At 43.4% G+C, this 22910-nt stretch overlaps 1 protein-coding gene across 1 annotated transcript in view; it reads left to right on the forward strand.

The window, feature by feature from the left end:
* Apaf1 (apoptotic peptidase activating factor 1) overlaps positions 1-22910 on the forward strand; it is a gene marked incomplete in the record, with an annotated part of 73837 nt that overhangs the window by 44464 nt on the left and 6463 nt on the right. Inside the window, 9 exon segments of the mRNA XM_013518590.1 lie at positions 1051-1212; positions 2993-3121; positions 6029-6154; positions 7950-8069; positions 11039-11155; positions 13504-13629; positions 20666-20785; positions 21075-21200; positions 21767-21892. Of these exon segments, the coding sequence (XP_013374044.1) occupies positions 1051-1212; positions 2993-3121; positions 6029-6154; positions 7950-8069; positions 11039-11155; positions 13504-13629; positions 20666-20785; positions 21075-21200; positions 21767-21892 (1152 nt within the window).

The raw sequence follows: 22910 nt of genomic DNA on the forward strand, positions 1-22910 counted from the left end.
CTGCTGTCTCATGCTTTATTTAGTTTCCCCACAGTGCTTGCAAGGGGAAGGTTTTGGTTAAGCTCACATTTCTTGGTATATGTAATATTTCTCTAAACTAATATTTCTCTAAATATTTAGAGAAATATTACATATCTAAAGATATGTCTGGTCAGAAAAATCAGGTTTTATCTGGGAGCTATGCTTTGAAAATTGGGGCAAAGCCTTAAAAGCAGCTTTTTTTTTTTTTTTTTTTTGGTAGAAGGGATTACGCTGAGTTGTACCCTCAGTCCTTTATGAGGCAGGGCTTTGCTAAATTACCCATGCTGGGCTCAAACGTGCAGTCCTCCTGCCTCAGCCTCCCAGAGTGCTGAAATTATGGGTGGAGCCACCATGGCCAGCTGAGAAGCGGCATGTTCTGTTCTCCTCCTTGGGCACTCCTTGGTCTAAATGTGGTAGCCATCATCTCTTGAGGCTGGGAAGCTGCTCGAGGTCTGGGAGTGAAGATGTATCTTTTGAAGGCTTTGAGTTTTCTGCTGTTGAGGTTACTCCCTAAAGTGAGGTTCAGGGTCCGTGGAACCAGGGGCCAGTGAGTTTCATACCCTTATCTGGCCCTGCCACGCACACAAGGCGTCTAGCGTCCTTCGAGCTCATCTCTGGTGTCTTTTCAGGGGCTTTGGTCTCTGGGGGCTTCTGGGTGTGCGCACCACTTCCTGCCTGGCCCAGCAGAGGGCAGCAGTGGCGAGCTGTGCTCCTCGTTCCCCTGCCCACGCTTGCCCGTACTGTTGGCACCTAATTTTTAGCCTCCGCACCACGCGAGGCCTGGTTATATTTTTGTTTAGTTTTGTAATCTCCGTTTGGGACACTGCTTCTCATTTTTTTCTTTTAGGAAGGTGATGAATGAAAACTGTAATACCTAATGTAAAAGCTTTGTAGGAAGTTATCCATAGGTAAAAATAATTTAGTAGGTAAAGTGAATAAGTTACATGACATTTAATTCAGGTTTGATTCTAGAGGTATGAGTTGAGTAAAGCAAGTTTTTTGTTTATTTTTATTTTTTTAAATTTGAAGCTCTGGGATGTGAGATCAGCAAACGAGAGGAAAAGCGTGAATGTGAAGCAGTTCTTCCTAAATCCAGAGGACTGTCAAGAGGAAATGGAGGTGATAGTGAAATGTTGTTCGTGGTCTGCCGATGGTGCTAGAGTAATGGCGGCAGCAAAAAATAAAATCTTTGTAAGTACGAATGTCTTAAAAACCAGATTCAATCTTACTTAAAGAATGTTAAAACTTCTGTTAATTTTTGCATTCTACACTGTCCGGTATAAATGAAGTCCCGCTGTGTGATTGGGGGCGGGCATTCTTGTCTTCCTTGGCGTTGGGAGCCATGCTGTGGGCTTGGGTGGCCTTGGAGAACAGGTCTCCCGCATCTGACAGCTTCCCCGTGTTTCCCGCGAGCCCCACGGTGTGAACTGCGTGTGGAGACTTCGGGTAGCCTTGCGTTACAGGAATAACTTAGGATGTTGAGGCCAGTGTTCCTTCTGTTTATTTAAGATATGAAATACTTTATCACTTTTTTTAAACCAATTTTGAATTTCCATTCCCACTGGCAATAGAGAAGGCAGGGTTCCATCTTCTCTATATCCATGGTAACGCTTTTTATTTGCATTTTAAAATTATAGCCATCCTAGTAGGTGTGAAATGGTGTCTTTGTGGTTTGGTTACATTCTTCTAATGAGCAGTGCTGTTGAGCAAAAGTTCTTGCTTTAAAAAAATTTTAAAAGATCTATCCCAGTGAAAACAGACAGTGCTATTTTATATTGCATGAAATGCGGTCATGTTTCGAAAACCTGTGGATGAGCTCTCTGTTTCACTGTGCTAAAACCGAACTACCCTAAAGTCACCTGAACATACGCAGCTCCTTGCCATCTTCTCCTTTCCCCTTCCCACTAGTGTCATGTTAGTCCACTGCTGTTGTAAGTTTTTTCTTTTTTGCTGTTCTAGGGTTGTGACATTTTTCTTTCCTTTCTTTGTGTTGGTGCTGGGCCTTGAACTCACAACCTCACGTTTGCCAGGCAGGCGCTGTGCTGCTGAGCTATATCCCCAGCCTAGTTGCGAAGTTTTTCTAGTCCGCATTCGCCAAGTTTCCTCAGTCACCCTCAGTCACTGATTTTGAAGAAGGACCTGTCCCGGGAGACACTTAAGATGATTTTCTGCCCTTTGCTGTTGGCCTTGGCTGCTGCGCTGGCCCCCCTGTGTGCCTGCTCCCGGGCTGCACGTTCCGGGCACTCACTAACCCTTCCTGGGGCCCCGCTGGGATGGAGAGGGGCTTTCGTTTTCTTCCTGGGGGCAACATCTTCACGTTGTTACTAAACTGAATCAGCAATCTAAATACATGTATTAAATAGAAACCACTTTATCATTTGGCAACAACTTTGGCAAAATATAGTCCGCGTTTAAAAATCATTCAAAATTAAAGTGAAAAAAGTTGAATTACTCCAAAGTAGCTTTTTCTGCTTCAAAAATGGGAAAATGATTAATCACAATGGAGTAATTTGTTAGCTCTGGAGAGGAATAGAAATGATTGAGCTAATTTCATTTTAGCAGCCTCTGCTCTGTATTAGTTTGATCGTCTTCATTTATGGCTGTGCATTCTCTCATTTAAATAAACAAGCATTAGGGAGAGCTACTCTGTATGTTAATTTGGCTAGTCCATTCATTTATTCGCAATAGCTTTACTTCTTTATCTAGGCCAGCTTGAGAGAGCATCTGTGATGAATTTTCCTTTACGGAAAATATAGTTCAAGATGAGCAGTATTTTAGAAGTGTACGTATATTGATCTGAGTCTTCTTTGTGACTGTCAATAATTATGCGACTTACCAGTAATTACTGTTTTTCAGGACTTACATTTTATATTTGAAGCAGGAGGCGATATAAAAAAATAAAGTCAGTTTTGGTCTAGCTTCTCTTTTTAAATATTTTACCTTCGTGTCATCTTATTATTTACGTTCACAGCTTTTGGACGTTCACACCAGTGGCCTCGTAGCAGAAATTCACACTGGCCACCACAGTACCATCCAGTACTGTGACTTCTCCCCCCAGAACCACTTGGCAGTGGTGGCTTTGTCCCAGTTCTGCGTGGAGGTAAGTGGGAGAACTTGTCCAGAGCTACCTGCGTTTCTTGAGATCTGAGCACTGCAGAGAACGAGCTGCTTTCACCATTAGCTGGAGGGATGTTTGATGAGAAGTTATATTTTCTTTATAACCTAATGGCCTGCAGCTGTGGGACATTTAACTGTAGAGCTGGCTTTATTATTTTAACAGTGACTGAAGATTTGACAGTGTGACGGAGTGGCTGTATCACTCACCGAGCATTTCCTCAATGTTAAATGTGTGCTGTAGTCTGAGGAAACAGTGAAATGACCATTGATTTCCCAAGCGAAACTTTGGCGTTTCTTAAGAAGTAGGGATACAGACTTTTCTTAAAAGGAGTGATGAGAGTTCCATTAACATTCTTAGATTACTGAGTAGGATCAGATGGAAAATACCATCCATTTGGAATTGGTTAAGATAAGGATCTTCATTGTTGAGCCCTACTGAATAAAATGATTCTTATAAATAACTTGTCTATATTTATAAATTTTATGCTCAGAATCTTTACCTGAAGAATTCTGCCCAGTGAGTTGCTATATTAATTTATTTAATACTCAGTGAGTTGTATTTTTCCTTCAAAGAAGGAATAGTTTTCCAAGATTGCAAGTTTGAGACCCCTTGAGATCTCAGTTCTAGAAGGGTGTGGGTCTTCATCTGCCAAAGCTGGGAAATTCACCTGGTTCATAGGCTACTCTGAGGGAAACATTGATTACTGCAAGTACTTTATAGTGTTCTGTGCTGCTTTCAGCAGTTTTTAGTGAGTTTGCCAATCTTGCTCCTTCCTGTTCAGGCATTAGGGGGGAGTTGCTAAGCTGTAGCCCTTCAGCCTAGAGGTAACAGATAGGATGAGAATGAGGGATGAGCTCTGTAGGTGCCTCCTGATTCTTAAGAACATCAGTTTACATAATGCTGAAGGATTTCTCTGCTTAGAACTGCCCACTGCAAGCAGAGGCAGCAAGTTACAGTGCTCCAGTTCTGTATGGAACAGTAGGAAGAAGTGAGGAGCTATGGGCAGTGTTCCCTTGGGCTGAATTGGTGTATTCAGATCCGCTGAGAGACCTAGGACCTTACTTATAGACCTCAAATAGGCGTGGCTAGAATTTTCCTTCTTTGCATTTCGTAAAGGTTTTTAGAAGGATTGGAAAAACAGCCCCTTTCTCAGCCTTTCCTGTCATTTTTTGCCCTCTCTCTGAGTCCTTAGAAACTCCAGGAAAGTGTCTTCTTTTTTGAAATGTAGGAATGTGGCACTGGTGCCTCCACAAATATGAGGGTGAGATACAGAAGAACACGGAGGGGGAGAGAAGGCTTTTCCAGGGAGATTTTCACTTGTGGAATCGTTTTCATTTCTGGTCTGTAGCTGTGCACATCCCAGGTTGGACTCTAGAGATAAGGCAGAGGAAATTTCATATAATTCATTGTAACTGTAGAACGCAGTGGATGAAAAGCAGTGGGCATGTGATGAAGTACTTGTTTTGTCCATACTAGTTCTAAAATCATAAAGTAGGTCTGTAATTGAGTGTATTAGAGGAACTCAGGCACAGGTGGTATTTCATTAGACTGGGATATGTTTGCATAATTCACGGCAGAACACAGGGCAGAACGTAGCCAGGCTGGTAGTAGACATTGACAATTTGTAATAAGCATTAATAATGAGAATGTGAACATGGTACAATTAATGCGTCCATTTATTGGGGTTTTGCAGTCAGATGAAATAAAGGTTAGATGACAGACAATATTGGTGAAAAATTGTGAATGGAAGCGGCTTGTGTTGATCTTATTATTTTTTAGATAGATTTTTAAAAATAGATAAAAGATGCTTCCAAAATCCAAGCTTTATAAAAAGTGATATTCAGAGAAGTCTCACAGTGCTTATCTCTTCCCCTCCACTCTTCTTTTGCTGTTCCATAGGTAACAGTGGTTTTTTTTTGTATAAACAGATTATGTGCATGTGTCCATGTACTTATATATGTGTGTGTATATATATACATATATATATATATATATATATATATGTACATGCCTGTGTCCATCTGTATGTGTACATCTCTATTTCTAACTCATATAAAATATAGTACATGTACTCTTCTGCATTTTGCTTTCTTTCTGTTACTATATCCCAGAAATTAGTCATTACCAAGTTTTTCCCTCACTCATTTTGTTTAGTGTGGTATTCTGTTATGTGACTAATTAGTCTTGATCATTTGGGTTGTTTCTAGTTGTTTGCTATTAAAAAATAATCATACAATGAATAATCTGCATAAGACATTTTGTATTTTTGAAACGTACTATAGATATTGTGAAGTAGGAAAAAACTGTGCAGAAGGAAAAGGGAAGTAGGGAGGGGGAGGGGGAAAGGAAGGAAGGGAAAGAAAAAAATGAGACAAGGATGAAATGAAAACCAAGCTTTGTGAGTGGGGAGAGGAAGGAGGTTTAAAAGGAGGGGATGGGAATGGGGGAAAAAAGAGGAATCAAGATATATGTGTGAGCCGGGCGTGGTGGCGCCCTCCTGTAATCCCAGCACTAGGAGACGGAGGCCAAGGCAGGAGGATCTCTGTGAGTTTGGGGCCAGCCTGGGCTACAAAGTGAGCCCAAGGCCAGCTTGAACTACATAGTGAGACCCTATCTTAAAAAGACAGAAAGAGAGAGAGAAAGAAAGGAAAGAAAGAGAGACAGAAAGAAAGAAAGAAAAAGAAAGAAATAGGTGCATATACGGATTCCTTATAATGAATGTGGTCATTATGTATACCTAAATTGTATCAATAAACTTAAATTTTTAAAAGACATTTTTATTTTTGGTAGTGTCTTTGGACTATATTACTGGAAGTGGTCATTTTTGGTATTTTCAGTAGGCTTGGTGTGTTTAGAATGCTTATGAATGTGGTTTTCTATATTCTGTAGTTGTGGAATACAGACTCATGTGTGAAGGTCGCTGACTGCAGAGGACATTTCAGTTGGGTTCATGGTGTGATGTTTTCTCCTGATGGATCATCATTTTTGACATCTTCTGATGACCAGACAATCAGGGTGAGAGATTTTTGAGATTTTAATTTAAACATTTATTGATTTTTTAAAAAGTTTTTAAGAAATTAAGGAACTGGTAAGGAAATATTAGAGAAAGTAAAACAGGAAGCTGCTTGATCCATCTTCACCCTGGACAGGTGCTGTGATGTACTGTAACAGTTTCATTTATGCAGACGTGCTCCTTGAGAATTACCATGTGCTGTGGAGTCCAGTGCGTAAACTGTATTTTGGTTAATTTACATGTATTTCATTTGATTCTTGAGCGTAGTCTTCGGCTTGCCCTTCTGCCCTGAATTCTCACACCCATATAAGATACTGTCAGTATTGACAGTTCTGATAGATTTTACCTTTCCATCGTTCTTGTCATTTTATCTTCCCTTTTGTTCCAGTTGCCCAGGTTCACACCCTCGTTACCTGTTGCCTCTTTTATATTAGTCTCAGCTACAAATCTTCTTTCTTGCTTTCCTACGCGTGGCTTTCTCCTCAGGTACAGTACAGGCGTCCCTTTATCTGGAGGGTATCTGGAGGGATGCTGGGGTTGGACCTGGCCCTGCGCTGGCTAAGCATGCGCTCTGCCACTGAGCTGCATCCTTAGCCTTCGTCACGTCATTTTTGCTCAAAAGCTGGTCATGACTTCACTTTTCTGCCAAAGCAGAGATGCTCTTCAGTGCCATGCAGATTCTCTACCTCAAGCTCTCTCTCTGTTCTACTCATTCTCAGTTTGTCTCCACAGTAACCTACCTGGGGTTGCTCACACTCCCCAGTTTCTGTTTATGAACTTTGGCTCAGGCATCTTAGAATACATTGTATCTGTGTGTGTCAAACCCTAACCATCCTACAGGCCCCTCAAGACTTCCTCATTGACTGGGTGTCGTCTCCTTTAAGGCCATAAAATTCGCTGTCAGTTTTGTAATGGGGCTTGTCAAATTCTGACTTCACAGGCAGATTTGATTTACTCTGCACCACCCCCCCCATTGCTCTGCTGCGTGCCTGATTTAGTCACACATTTTAGAGTAGAACTCTGCTTGGTCCCTGCAGTATCTAATTCAGTGTTTTATTCATACAGCTACAACTTACTAATACTTCCTTCATGTCAGACATTGTGCAAAGTACTGGATATGCATTAATTTACTAATAGTCCTTTTTTGTGGTTGAGTGAAAAGCACAGAAAGGTTAGTACTGCGTAATGTGCCAGGCTCATTGAGCTTAAGCTAGAATATAGGTCAACCCACTGCTTCCTTCATCAAGAAACTCTTATTAAAAAACAGTATCGCTAAACCTACAGGTACAGTAGGTTTAGTGAGATAGTTGATTTACATTCTGGTGCACACTTGCTGCCTTGTGGACTGGTATCAGTGTGAGAACCAGTGGGTGGTCCTTACCTTTGATTAGCACCGGGTTAACCTGCCTAAAGGCACAGCTGTCTGAAGAACTGAATTCATATTAAGGCATTTTGGCTCCAGAGCCCAGAACTCCTAATACTAACTGCTTCTTACTAAAGAATGTGTTAATAAATAATCATTGTTGGGTTATAATCTAATTTCAATAATTGAAAAATTTCTAACGGATTGTAACTGTGAAGCATAGTTTGTATCTTTTTCTTTTTTTTTTGGTTTTTCTCTGGTACCGGGAACCGAACTCACGACCTTGCGCTTGCCAGGCAGGCGCTTTGCCGCTGAGCTAAATCCCCAGCCCCCATAGTTTGTATCTTGCCTTGAGGCTGACACTTGTCCTTATATTACCTCGGAGGTGGGACTGATAGCATACACTTTTATTAGTTTCTTTGTTTCTTAATCAGGTCTGGGAGACAAAGAAGATGTGTAAAAACTCTGCCGTTGTGTTAAAGCAAGAAATAGATGTTGTGTTTCAAGACAGTGAAGTGATGGTCCTCGCAGCTGACAACGTAAGACGTCTGCAAGTGAGTATTTTTAGAAAATAATTGGAAAAAGTGTTTTGTTTTTCTTGTTTATGGGAGTCAGGCATAATTGTAGAGTGCCTAACTGGTGACCAATAGGCATTAGTCAAAAAAAATCTATGGGTCTTGAGCTGAGGCTTATGTATGCCAGTATTTAGAATTAAATTAGGTGCTTCCTCACCTCCCATGTTCCTCTCCCAGTATCTGTGGTCACATTCCTTGGTTTGTGTGGAGTCTCAGGATCACCCTTAGGACAGCTTTGTTCATAGGAATGTTTTAGACAGGTCCCATGGCGTAAGTGAGGAGGACGGGAAGCACTTTTGGAAGAGAAGCCCTCATGGAAGCACTTTTTCAGGGGAAGGAAATAGGGCCTTTGAAAAAACAGAAATCATTGTAAGTGGGGAAGGAGTTTTAAATACCAGAACTGAGGCGGAAAGAGCTATCTTGTCTTGGTTACTTTTTTCTCGCTGCTGAGATAAAATACCTGACGACCAAAATTAAGGAAGGAAAGGTTTATTTCGCTTACACTTTGTGCAGGTTTCAGTGTGTACTTGGCAGATTATAAGGCAGAGTGGCACATGGCAAAGGCTGCATCTCAGGGCGGCAGCACACAGCTAAGCAACCAGCACACACCAGGGCGGAATGGGGGAGGAATGGCCTCAAGCACCCTTTTCCTCTCCCTTACATGTGCAAACTATCCACCCCAGGGCGGGTGCAGCTCTCACACCCCCAATCAATCAACTCTAAAAGCCTGCCCCATGGCTGCATGAGGCTTTGGGGGGACACACCGACAAGCCATAACATATCTGCTGTAGTACCTGTTTGTACATTCATTTATCCGCCCGTGTCCTCAGTAAACGTGGTTGTGTCACAGTAACCTGTGTTGTGTCACTGAGAGAAGGGTATCGCTTCTGGATCCAAGCTGTGGACTCTAGGCTGCCTTCCCTGAGCCCCTAACGAAGCGTCCAGCGCCTGAGAGGAAGGCATTTCTTCACTGGCGGCCGAGGAGGCCCAGGGGCCTGGTGCAGAGTGGTACTTCCGAGCCTGGGTAGTGGTAATGGAGAGAGCAGATACCCTCGGGAGCATTGGCATTCAGTGGCAGAGTAGTGTCCCTGGGTTGGTGGCCTCTGAGTGGAAGTCCAGTGCCGTCAGCCTTGCACTGACGGAGAGGGCCTGCGAGTGGTGGCAGCAGGAAGACGCTAATGGAGTATCAGACCCGAGGGAATGCCTGCGGGGTGCCCAGCCCACAGGGAAGAGCCGCACGGGGTTCTTGCGGCAGTCAGCGTGAGCAGCCGAGGGACAGCGAGTTGTGAGGGAAGTGGTGGTGACGGTGGCAGCAGAGGAGGGCCAGCCAAGGAGGGCGGTCCGCTTGCCTATTACGTGAACGCGAGACGATCCCCTTGCCTGAGGCTCCTCGGACAGCCTGTTGTGGGCGAGGGCTAAAGAGCCTGTGTCATTTCTGCACTCTGGGAGCTGGTTGTAGACTGTAGAATGTGAATTCGGGAGACGGTCGTGGAAATAATTGGTTTTGGTCTGTGGTAACTTGTCTTCACCTGCTGTGGGAGTCAGAATCAAGCTGTGAGACGCCTGTAAACAAGGCCTGCTTCGTATTATATAAGTTCTCTCTAGTCCTGAAGATCTTGGTTGGTGCTCTGTATTTCTGCAATGAATTTAGCTACAGAATTTTTTTGTTTATTTGTTTTGTTTTTCTTCCGGTACCAGGAATTGAACTCATGATTCCTTGCACTTGCCAGGCAGGCGCTTTGCCCCTGAGCTAAATCCCCAGCCCCTTTAGATAGAATTGAGCATGAATTCCCCTTAGCTGGATTTTAGTAGGCAGGTTGTCCTGCTTGGGATATTTTCATTGTAGTTTCTTGTCAAGTTTAGTGTCCTCATGCCTGTATTTCCTGTTAAATTTGTGCAACCTTTAACAGTTGTCAGGAACTGGGGGATTTATGAAGCTAACTGACTATGAAAGTATAATTTTATGCTATGCCAGTGTTTGGGGGAGAGTTAAGGTACTAATTCCATTTAAGTGAATAAAACATTTATTAGTTACTAGTTAAAAGAGCTCTTAAAATTGATTTTTTGAGATGAAGATATTCAGCTTTTCATAGTTCATTCTTCATTTAAAGTATCTCTTAGGACACACTGGGCAAAATGTTGTAAAGAAAAGCTACCTACGGTTCACTGGCCCTCTAATCTTTGTACCTGAAATGAATTTGACTGCTTATTTTGTGCTGAAAAATAATTCCAGAATTTTAGATTATGATGCTAAGTCAGAGAGGGATATCTGACAATTGATTTAGGCTTGAAACGTACTTTCCAAGGTTACATGTTTTAGTTGAGAGCTAAGGCACCTTTTTTGTGGGATTTCCAAAGACAATAATTAGCATTGGTTCAGGTTGTAAAATTGAGTAATCTAAGCATTATAATTCCAGCCACTCAAGTTACGCTTATGGCTCCCTCCCCCTGAAAGGGAGAGGATCTTAACTTACCTTGTTTTGTGAATGATGTGGAGACTATAACATATTTTAATTTACATTTGTCTTTTTATACAATGTCTGTCTCAGTCCTTCTTCACCAACCCTTTTGAAATTACCAGAAGAGTGGATTTTGACAAATGTAACCCTATCAAAGGTGGGCTTTGTGAGGAAATGGGAAACGGTGTGGCGCTCGCTGGGAGCTCACAAGTCAGACAGATGTGTCTCTGGTGGTGGGAGAAGCAGCTGCTTCTAAACCTTTTAAAGCTTGTTTTATTTTATGGAAATGTATTGGAGCCACAGAAGTGAAATGAAATGAAAGCATAAAGTGCTAAATGCAGCTGCTGAGACAAGGATAGGGCTTTGTTGTTCCTGTGGGAGCTCTTGTTGGTTATCTTCTGTGTTTTATTTCTAAATTGAAGCCGCTATTCTTCAGAGCAAAAACTGCTCGTACAACCTGACAACTAATTGTTCCTTATTTTTCATTAGCTCATTAATGGAAAAACAGGTCAGACTGATTACCTGACTGAAGCTCAAGTTAGTTGCTGTTGCTTAAATCCACATCTTCAGCACATTGCATTTGGAGGTGAAGATGGAGCCGTTGAGGTATTCAATTCTAGTCTTCAGAGCTGTTCAGTAGGGCTATTTATTTAAAATTAGTTAAATACTTACCATTGGACACTTACGTACTAAACAGATACCTCTGCACTCTATTAGTCATTGTTCCACTAGACTAAAAATCTTCTCCAGTTTGTTGTATATTTTTCAGATTGCCTTCACTACTGTTTCGTAGGCTTTTTGTCTTCCTTATTCTCTGCCATAGTTTTTTGGCTATTCTACATCAGTATTCTGTATCAAACACTGCCGGAGATTTATAAAGCTGTACCAAAAGCGTATTTTCCCTCTTCTCCTTGGAAGCTCAGCTGTGTGGGGTGTAAGCCCTTCCCGCTTGGGTGGTGATGCGGCTTTGGAGGTACCAGGGCGCAGCCACCTTTGCTTGCCTGTTTGGTGTTAGGAGTCTCCTTGCTCACCACCTGAAATCTTTAACTTCCCTAATGAGACCAAATACGTAGAAATAGGGTTGGGTGGAAAGACAAAAAAGATGGTATAGTAAAAATCATTTTAGATGAAAATACTGTCTTTATCATAAATAAAATTTGTCACAAGTTGCCGTTTTCTGTAGCTATATAATAATTTTTAAAGAATATCAGCTTTTTCTCACTCGTCTTTGGGAATTATTTCTTCATTTATGAATTCTGGCACCAGCCACATTTCTTTCACCTTGGACTTATTTTGCCTAAGGAGCTCTCTAGTCCATATTGCCCCACAAACAGGAAACGGCATGCTTATACTCAGAATGAAGACGGAAGTGACGTCAGGGCTGTTACGTATTTCCCATAGCCTCTGTGGCATGGATTCAGAGTTAAGGCTCTGGTTTTCTTCTTTATTCTGAAAACTATTAATTGTTATGAGGGGAACTATTCTGAGAAAGTGTGTTATGGCTGCCGGCTCGTAAGGCACGGTGTCTCATCTTTCAGGTTGTTGTGCATTACTGATTCTGACAGGGTCCTCACTTCCCTTTTCCTGTTTATCTTGCTGCCAAGCCAGCACCACATTTTTTTAACCACCCAAGTATCTTGAGACAAGTCTTCCAGGAAGTTTAAAAATATAATATAAAACACACATGCTTTATCCACATCCTTGATTTCCTCAGAGTCATCAGATAATATAAATGAGAAGTGAATCGTGTATTGCCAATACCTGCCTATTTTTTAATGTATTTGAAACCTGTAAAATGGCAGTTTCATATGGCTCAACCTAGTATCATCAGATTGTAATAGCAGTTAGTGTTTTTAGCGTTCACTGTGCCGGATGTTCACATTGAGTTCTTGTAACATTCTGGATGTTAGATATTACTGTTCTTGTTTGCAGCTGTCCAAGCTGTTAATTTTCACAGCTTTCATCAGTGGCAGAGCCAGTATTCAAACCCAGGTCCTGAGGCTGTGTGGTCTGTCCTGCCTTCCCTGTAGGTCCTGTGAGGTTGTGTCTTTCTCACACAGGGAGGCTTCATTCCCTCTGCTTTCAGTTCCCTGTACTGTCTGAGGAGCCTCTTCTCCGACACGTTGGTCAGGTTTGCATTTCTGGCATGTTCTTTGCATTACAGCAGCTTCTTAGGCTTCTTTTGAGTACATTTTAATTTGAGCAGAGAAACCATATTTACTTTGGGCGGGTGTAAGTTCATTTGTAGGCACTTTGTTGCATCATCATGTTTCTCAGTGTCTAAATTTCTGCCCGTGGCGTGTAGTCTCATGATGCCTGAAGCGCTGCGATTCGCCGTCCCACGGCCTTGTCAGAGCTTCTTTTCTCTGCCTGTCTCCCTCGTCATCCATGGTGTTTTATGAAGAGCTTGCTTTGCTCCAGCCAGGACTTTTCCTGTCTTCTTTCTCATCATTTTAAATACCATTTTCTTTTGGAGACTGAGCCCAGACTGCCACTTGTTTGATGAATTGGGTAGTTGTGTAATCAGAGGATTACTGGTCCCTCCTGCCATCTGGGCATTTTAGCAAGTGCTTGATTTGTGTGTGTGTGTGTGTGTGTGTGTGTGTGTGTGTGTGTGTGTTTCATTTGTGTGGGCTTCGTTGTTTTTGTTTTTGTTTTGTCTTTTTGAGACAGGGTCTCACTTGGCTGTTCATGCTGGCCCTGAACTCACTTTGTAGCCCTGGCTGGCCTCAAACTTGCAGCAGTCCTCCTGCCTCAGCCTCCTGAGTCCTGGGACTATAGGCATGTCCCACTATACTCGGCTCATTTGTGTGTTTTTAGTTAAACGGAAAGCATTGTGAGATGGAAATGCTGTACCTTTCTTTAGTCTTAAGTTCAGTTTAATATCTTTGTGGTGCAGTGCCTGGTTTGCTTAATCTCTTTGAATTAATTTCTTGTGTTTTTGTGTTTGGAAGATTTTAGAACTTCTCAACAACAAAGTCTTCCAGTCCAGGATTGGGCACAAGAAGGCCGTACGACACATCCAGTTCTCAGCTGATGGCAAAACTCTTATTTCCAGTTCTGATGATTCTGCAATTCAGGTGAGAGAGCAAATGAACAGAAAATAACAGGAGAACGCTGCTCCAGCAAAGGAGCACATGCACTGCCCCTAAAGTCTGTTGTGCATTTTAAACATACTACTTTGGTTCTCGATTCAGATTATGCTCATGGGCCTAGATGAAAATCCTTTGTTTTATATTTTTGGGAGTGGCAGGGAGTTTGACTTAAAGCCCTCTACCAAGGTTGTTTTGAAAATCAAGTATTCATTTGAATTCTCCTGCCTGTCTTGGTACAGTGTTTACTAATAGATACACATTTTTGCCACATTAAGCACATTTATGTGCTGCTTCTTTTTTCTTTACATTAGTATAATCCAATTAAAATAATTTCATCCTTTTGAGAATAATATTTATTGCAGGGATGAATTCTATAAAGAACAGTTTGCCATGGCGAAGGACTATGACTGTGGAGGCCTTAAGCTCACTGTGCATTCCTTTTAACTTTCCCTGCTTTTACTGAAGTTGCACTGCACACGCTTTCAAAACCCGAACAGCACTGCAGGGCGGATTAGGGCACATTGGCCTCCACCGCCTTTGTCATTCCTCAGAAGCACCAAGTACTCCCCTTCTGCCCCAGGTGACACGTTTACAGTGTTGTTCCTGACTTTCCCTGTTACCGGCTGACTTCCCTGTAGTGAGATGAGGGTTTAGCTTCTTTCCTCAACCTCTCACGACTACAACACATTTGTGCACACATGCATCTGTGCCACTTTCCATCCCTACCACCCTAACACAGTTGTTTTGACCCTTAATAGCACTGCTACAGCTAAGTCCATTTTGTGTGCTAAGGTACTATGAACACATCTTCTGCTTTGTGCAGTTTAGAAAAATTCATCCTTTGGCTAAGTTTAATTGGAAATTATTTTACCCTCAGAATTAAGATGTGTTATGTACATGTACCAACTCCTCATAATGGCCATAATTATTATGTCCTGCAAACATGTACTAATCAAAAAAAAATTTAAAGGGAATTATTTCACTATGAAACTTTGAAATCGTGCTTCATTTTCATCCAAGTTCCAAGTCTGAATCCATTCTGCTTTGTTTTTTTTTTTTTGAGACAAGGTCTCACTATGTAGTTCAGGCTGTCCTTGAACTTGCTGCCATCCTCCTACCTCAGCCTCCTGAGTGCTGGGATTACTGGCTTTCACCAGTGGGCCTGGCTCTATTCTGCTTTCTAATTAATCTTTTTCTCTGGAAGCTTTTAAGATCTTCTCTTTGTCTCCAGAATTTTGAAACTTCCTGATCTTGTGCCTTGGTTGTTTTCATCTATCATTTTGTATACTTTGTATCTCTTTTTAATTGGAAACCTAGAGTTTTCAGTTTGGGAAAATTTAATTATTTCTTTGAGTTATTTTTGGTTCAATCTGCTGTCTCTTTCTGTAGCACCTCTTATTCAGAGATGTCCGTTCTTGGACTGATCATCTAGCTTTCTTTCTCTATGTTTCAGTTTTTCTGTTGTGCTCTATTTCCTAGGAACTTCTCTCAGTTGTACCCTCCAACCTTTTGTTGAGTTTTTCATTTACACCATTACATTTTTAATGCCCATAAGACCATTACTATTGTTTATTCCTTTTTTTTTTTTTTTTTTGGTACCCTGAATCGAACTCAGGACCTTGCACTTGCCAGGCAAGCACTTTTGCAGCTGAGCTATATCCCCAGCCCTGTTTATTCCTTTTGAAGAACATTATATTTTTGTTTTATAGATAGAATATCTTTTCTTATCCCTAGGAGACACATATCCTCTTATACATAGACATACAAAATATATATAGAAAAAATATACAAATATGTGCAGTTTACACAAAGCACAAATATAGATTACATAATATCTACATGTAACTTATACACAGATATGTATAATTCACCCCTCACCCCCCGTCCCTAGCCATGCTGTTTTTCGTTTTTGGTCATTTTGCCTCTTGTTTTAAAGCCCTCCCCAGCCATGGAGCGCTCCTTGGCTCCCAGAGATGGGTGTACACAGGCTGACTGGAAGCTCTGTGTGCTGACTGAGATACTCTCTGCAAGGTTTGTCCTTAGATTCCTGGCAAGGGCTCTTCTGGCCTCGTCCTGGCAGGTAAACCTGCCTCAGGACGCGGCGGGTGGGGGTGGCAAGAGAACTAGGTCTCCGCATTCACCCGTTCCCTGTTCTCACAACTGGTTCTACCCTCAGTTGTGCAGGCCCTTTCTGCAGCACCTCTTATTCCACAGAGGGGCCTCTGGCACAGTCCAGCTGAGCAGGACGAGGCCGGTAGCGGCAAAAGACAGACGAGCCCCAATAAGAAGGAGGGGAAGGAAGAAGTACAGGGTCGCCTAGGAACAGTGACGTGTTTTCAGTACTTCATGAGAACCTCCTATAACCCAAGATTTTAATTTTCTTTTCTTTTCTGTGGGAGCGTTATTGTGCAATTAATGCTTTTTTTTTTTTTCATAGTAACTTGGGGATTCAGCAGTGATTTTTTTTTAACAGTTCAAAAAAACAAGAATTTCCTGAACTCTTTGGCTGAGTGGGAAGCCCAGCATTTCTAGCTTCAGCTCTTCGGCAACTTTTCTTGTTCTCATGAAGTATTGAAAATACATCATGGTTCCTAGGCAACCTTGTACTCCTTCCTTCCCCTCACCTTTACTGGGGCTCGTCAGTCTTTTGCCGCTGCCGGCCTCGTGCTGCTCAGTTGGACTGTGCCAGAGGCCCCTCTGTGAGGGCTGTCCTCTCGGATTCCGAGTCACGGCAGGCAGGGGCTGCGTGCGCACCGGGCCTGCTCTGCACTCCGCTTCTGCCGCGCATTTCCTAGTCGCTGCCGCCCGGCTGCTTTGGGATCCTCTGAGTCTTCCAGGTAGATGCTGTTGCCGCAGCTCCCCTCTGACTGTGTTTGGGGTTTGTGAGGAGACGCACTGACCAGGCTCTCGTTAATGGTTTTGCACAGATGCTGTCTGTATGTTTTTTGTTGACTTAGTAGCTTTGTCTGTTTCTGATGGAAGGCTTCAGGGAGACCTAAAAGCATGGCTGCTCCTTTGCTGTCTTCCCCGAATCCGTATACTTCTGTTCTTGGCCCCACTCTCACCCCGCCTTTGGCTATCCCTACTGCCTCCAGTTTGTGGCGTTTCGGGAGTTCAACAACACTGGTGTCAGTGTTGTTGCTTTCGGTTTTCTCTGATGCTTTTACCGTTTGTTTCCTTGGATCTGCAGTTGGTTACCCTCCTGCTCTCCAGCCTTTAGTACTTTGTTACCCCCTCTCCCATCCTCTTGGCCTGGCCATGTGAGTAGGGCTTTAGGAAGGAAGGAGACGAATGTCTGTGTTCTGTGGCGGTTACTGCATTATTTTGTGTATAAATTTCTTATGGTGGCAATATTTAACCGAAGTATTCAAGACTGTGTTGGAAAAGGTGATCCTTTTATGTTACAGCTTTGTGAGCTCTGTGAAGGTGTAGGATTAGAGAGAAATCTGCCTTCAGTACAGGCTCGTTTTTACTGTAGGCTCACAGGACGCTCCTTTATTAGCTGTGAGTCTCAGCGTAGTCACATTTCTTCCTCTCCAGATGTCTTTGAAATGAATAAAGTCCAGCTGTAGCTGATGGCCTCTGTTGAGACTTTGGTGCTCTGCAGTCTTTCTTATCAGAAGTTCATAAGGGTTTATGACCTGCTTAAAGATTTCAGGTAGTCTCAGCCAGAGGGAGAAATAACTTTCTAGAAATGTTTTTAAAAAGGAGTTAGATTATACTTAGAAATACAAGTTGTGTTTCATCTTCTTTTTCTGTTCTGTTTAAAATACTTTTTATATTTACAGTCTTTTAATGAATATACATTCATGTAACAAAACTCTTGGTAGGTATTTTCAAGAAATAGCTGGTTCCTTATTTAGTTGTTTTAATGATTTAGTAAATGACTAAATAATGGAGGTTTGTCTTGATCATTTTGTACCTCAGTACCTGGATTGTAATAGGGGTAGAGTAAGTCTCTGTCAATCTGAAGTTACTGTTAAAATGTGGAGAATAAACTCACCTGGTGAATTGGACTCAATTTCTATGCACTGTAATTGAATTCTTGTAATATAAGATTGTATTGGTTCTTAGCTGGGTGTGGTGGCGCATACCTATAATCCCAGTTACTTAGGAGGCTGAGGCAGAATGATTCCAAGTTCAAGACCAGCCTGGGCAACTGAGCAAAGCCCTGACTCAAAGAAAATAAAGACAGAAGGGCTATAGCTCAGTGGTGGAGTGCTCCTGGGTTCCATCACTAATACTGCAAAAGGAAAAATTCTGTGTATGTACTTACAGAATTTTAGCTAATGGTAGACTTCTGCAAACCTGACTATAGAATTGACTAATGGTGGAAGTTCAGCTGTTCTGTCAGAGTGATTCAGTTAGCACAGCATATTTGAGTTCAACATGAAAGTGTCCACGTCATCATTGCCTTGTCAGGAAGCTTCTGCAACAGAAGCTGCAAGGCTGTTCTTAATCTACCCTCAGCTTTGCCGGATTCTGTGTTGCAGCCGTGCCGGAAGGTGCTCTGGCTGCTTGGTGGGGAGGCAGCAGGAAGGGCCTCAGGCCATGGATGAGGACTGAGGCTCGGAGTGTTGGTCACCAGGAAGTGTCTTAGGAGTAGCTGCTGACCCTTTAGAAAGGGGAAGGAGGGAGCCAGGAACCCTCGAGGACACGGTCCATGGTGTTCTGTGCTTAGTCACCAGGAACCCCTCCTCTCTCGTGTGATTTGAGGAGCTGGAAAGCCTGCCCCCCACCCCCACAGTGTCTCACTGGGTTTATAAAATACTGGTTTGTAGTCATTCTTGTTAAAACATACTCTCATTTCCAGCTTTTCGGCTAGAGTCCCTCTGTGTACACACACAGTACCCTGCTCCTTAACCCTGCTTTGCAGCAAGCGCCTGAGCTGGAAGCTCGGAGAGACCTGGAAGCCAGGGCTCAGGGGGAGGGTGGCTGCTAAATGTGGTAGAGGAAGGAGTAAAGAAGGGGAATAACAGTTTTACTTAGGCCTGATGGGAGAAGGCTTTAAGACATTTTTTCTGTTTAACCTTTGCCAGTCAGAAACTAGACTGGGTGTTAGTATGCATGCTTGTGCTGGGGCCCGAGTTCTCCTTGTCTTTTCCTTCCTTTCGAGTCTGCCAGATCGCACGCTCCCTCGGTGGCCCTCTGGGCTGTTTCTTTACCTTCCCAGCCTTCTCCCTTTGTTCCTGCTGCTTGTGCTGTGCTGTGGCTGTGTTGATCCATGAGGAGGTCCCTATGCTGTCTCACACAGTCGTCCTTCTGGACTTAGGGGCTGCCAGCCTTCATTCCTTGTTTGAAAGCCTCTCTCAAGCTGGACGCGGTGGTACCTTGCTGTAAGCCTAGCCCTCTGGGAGGTTCAGGCAAGAGGATTGCAAATTTGAGCCCAACCCTGTCGCAGGCTGGGGAAGTAGCCCTTCTCAGTTTGTGAATCATACTGCAGTCTTTTCCTTTAGCCTCCCTTTAACACAGGTTTCCACCAGATCTCTAAGAAATTGCTTGAGTTCCACAGAATTTATGTCTCTTATCATTAGTAGCTTCCATGTAGGATTCTCTTTTGAATGTTTCATTTTATTTTTCTAGATTCTTAGTTTTCTTAATGGTAGATCCTTGTTTGATTTACATTTGACTCACATATAAGTGCTAACCAAACATTTGTTGTATAAATTAATTTGAAGTCAAGAATTAACAGGGCTATAAATACAGTTGCTTTGATTTAGCCGGAAAGGATGTCTGCACATGGATGTTCACTGATGTCCCTCAGATGTGCTGGGTGTCTATTTTGTGCAAGTGACTATTAGGTTAACAACCCTTCGTTATTGTGGGCGGAGCAGGCCTGCAGTCTCCCAAACAAGTGGATGGTGAAGGATTAAATAAATGAGACAATTAAAAGGATTTTAGGGCTCCAGGAGGGTTCAACCCTTTCACAGAATTTAAGTTTCTCTGGGGTAATACCAAGACTTCCCTGAGTAGCCCATCTTCATTAGGTTTCAAAGAAAGGAGGGGGAATACTGAAGAAAATGCAGGAATCTGGGCAGGACTTTGAGCGCTTCTCCAAGTAATACTTTATGTTAATTCGGGAGAACTGTGTTATCTCCAGGAAGGTCTTCACCACAGGAGTGAGATGTCTGCCGCTGCAGTCTCCTTCTGGTTAATTGAGATTGGAGCCAGAAGTCCTCAGCTATGAGCTTGTCTTTTCCTTTGAGGCACCCCAACTTCACAGGCCAATACAGGCCTCAGTGGGGACCAGTGACTCATAGAAGTTCACTTACTATGAGTCAGCTGCCCATCTCCGGACAAGGAACCCAAGCTTCCGACAACTCACAAGTAAACCCAGAAAGCCAATTGGTTAATATTAAATCCTGCCCAGAGCTGCTTCATAGTGGTCTCCATTGGGTGACTGGGACTGTTGTTTCAATTCCTGTTTGTTTCTTTGCACCTGAGGACTTACTCTTGAAGTACCCTGTGAAAAATAATGCCCTATTCCTCCTCTGTCGGTTGAAGGATTGCCTCTGGACAGTGATGGCAAACCGTTTAGAGCTTTCTGTGTGGCCATAGGTTTGCTGCCCCTGCCTTAGGGATAGCTAAAACCTCTGAAGCTTGGAAATTCTATGGTCTTCTTTGGTCAGCTGAGCTTCCTGGGCCATAGGGCCAGCTTTAGGGGCACTGGAACCCAGAGTCTTGCCCAGCTTGTAGGTTTAGAAATAGGGATAATTTTCTCTGGAAAATTTAATCAGATGGTGAGCTAACTGGCATATTGTGGCTTTTTTCTGTCTTCTGGTATAATTAACTATTCTCCAAGCAACTGATGAAAACAAATTTTATTTAGGAGGAAAAGCATTTTATTTTGTCCCTACTCAAGTTAATTAACCCCAGATTTTCTCATAGAATATGGGCACCATATTCCTTGTTACTCTTTTCTGTTCAAATGCTATACGGATACAATATAGAGTACACACCTTCTGACCCGCTCCAGGGATGTTATTAGAGGTGCTAACAGACTTCTGTCTTTCATGTTCAGGTATGGAATTGGCAGTCAGAGGAATGTGTCCTTCTCCGAGCCCATCAGGAAACAGTGACAGACTTTAGGCTCCTAGAAAATTCAAGATTGCTTTCTTGGTCATTTGATGGAACAGTGAAGGTAATTTAGATCTCAGGATTAAAAAAAATCCTGATATTTCAATGATTATATTATGAGACCCAAAAGCATTATGTGTTAAGTAATTAACATTAAAGTTTTTCTTATGTCTGCTTCTGTGCACCGTGGTGCCTGTATCTTCCAGCATTTTTATGAAAAGATACTTAAAGAGGTCAGAGCTGCCAGTGTGCTGAACTCTTGTTTCATAGATTTGTCTTGTGGGTAATTGTGCTTCTCAATACACATGTTTTTGTGTCAAATTCTACGTTAGTTTTTTTGTTTTTGTTTTTAGGTATGGAACATTATTACTGGAAAAATAGAAAAAGATTTTGTCTGTCACCAGGGCACGGTGCTTTCTTGTGCTATTTCTTCTGATGCTACCAAGTTTTCATCTACCTCTGCCGATAAGACTGCAAAGGTAAGGCAGGCAGTAGGTTTGCGTGTTCGTGGGTAACGCTTCAGCACTGGTTATGTAGTACGAGCGCCAACAGGACGTCTCGTGCTTCAGGACCGCGTAGTGGCCGACCTCCAACAGCTCTCGCCATGCGGAGGCCCTGTGCTCTTGTTCCCTCTTCACACCGGGGTGCCATTGTCTGAGTTGCAGAGGTGCAGAAATTGGAGCCGGAGACCTTAGGTGGACATGTTTTCCTAGGTCACAGGAACTGGTAGAGAGTGGAGCCAGGGCCTGGGCACACATTGGCCTCACCGTGCAGATGTTACCTGACTGCATGTGCTGCCGTCTCAAGTCTGAATAGAAGCTGTGACGTTGGCCTTTGGGTTGGGTTTAACTCGAGTAATTAGAGGGAAACTCAGAAAAATAAACCAGGCTGCGCCCTGGATCTCGGGCAGCCGGTGGGAGTGCGCAGGCCCAGGCGTGAGGACTTCCCATGGTGGCGGCTGAGCAGAACTCCAGGCAGAGTTTGCGGACGCTTCTGTGGAGTGGAGTAGAGCCGCCTTTCCTAAAGCATCTCCGTTGCCTTCCAGATTTGGAGTTTTGAGCTCCCTTCCCCTCTTCATGAACTGAAGGGCCACAAGGGCTGCGTGCGCTGCTCTGCCTTCTCTGAGGACGGCTCGCTGCTGGCGACTGGAGACGACAACGGAGAAGTCAGGGTAGGGTGTCACTGACCCCAGAGCGCTGCTCCTCCTGCCGCAGGGGCCGGCACTGTGACCCCGTGGGGAAGCGGAGGCCCTGGGGACCCCGGGGGTGGGGTGGGGTGGGATGTCCGTTGTGTTTCTTGTGCACATTGTGTCACAGCTGCCCTCCTCTGCAGGAAGGATCCATTTTAGGGTTAGACCGAGCATTCCCCACATACCCGAGGGGGCAAATGCCCTACTTATTTGTAGTTGGTTCTCTGCTGTTAGGCTGAGAATGATTCATCCTCATTTTTGGACTCAGATCAAAAGTTGTTTTTAGTGGCCGAATTTGAAGAAAGTAATTTTGTAAATCATTGTCTGAGTTGCAAATGAATTGCAGTTTTCACTGCGTACAGAAAGGCTCTCTTAGCGCTCCAGCCGGTAGTCAGCACTTACAGCGCAGTCTGCCCTGCTCCTCTGGACTTCACTCGGCAGTGAAACGGGGCAGACGCCGTCTCCAGCGCCCGGCTGGGGTTGAAGGCTCCTCGGTGGGGCCGAATCTGCACGGTAGGCCAGTTTTTATCCCCCATGGTGCTTAAGATACACATACGAGTGGTGCCAGTTTTATTTGGAAAACAATCTTTCTGGAACACACCGTGTTTTCTGCCTGTCAGTGGGAATATTGTACGGTATGGAAAGCATTGCACGCTGAAAGATGAGAAATCATGGAGAAGCCTTTAGTCAGCTTGCTGGTGCCACAGCAGTTGCACAGATACTGGAAAAATTTGGGCGTTGGGATGGCTGCTTTGGTAACCAGTTTAAATGAGGAGGGTTTTCTTTCTCCTTTTTGCTTTGTTCTGTTTAACAAGGCAGATTTAAAGCTCAAAGAATAGATGTGTAACCCAGATGAACAGGACAGTGTAGGATTTATAGGAATGGGGTCCAGTCAGAAAGGCTGTCCAGGAAAAGTAAGCCTCTCCTGCTTGGGGGCGAAGGAACTGACCTGCACTCGCCCGCTCACAGAAATGCCCTGGTAGCTGGCGTGGCAGGGCTA

This window comes from Chinchilla lanigera, unplaced genomic scaffold (genome assembly GCF_000276665.1).
Source record: "Chinchilla lanigera isolate Chin_1 unplaced genomic scaffold, ChiLan1.0 scaffold00004, whole genome shotgun sequence".
Classification (NCBI taxonomy): domain Eukaryota; kingdom Metazoa; phylum Chordata; class Mammalia; order Rodentia; family Chinchillidae; genus Chinchilla; species Chinchilla lanigera.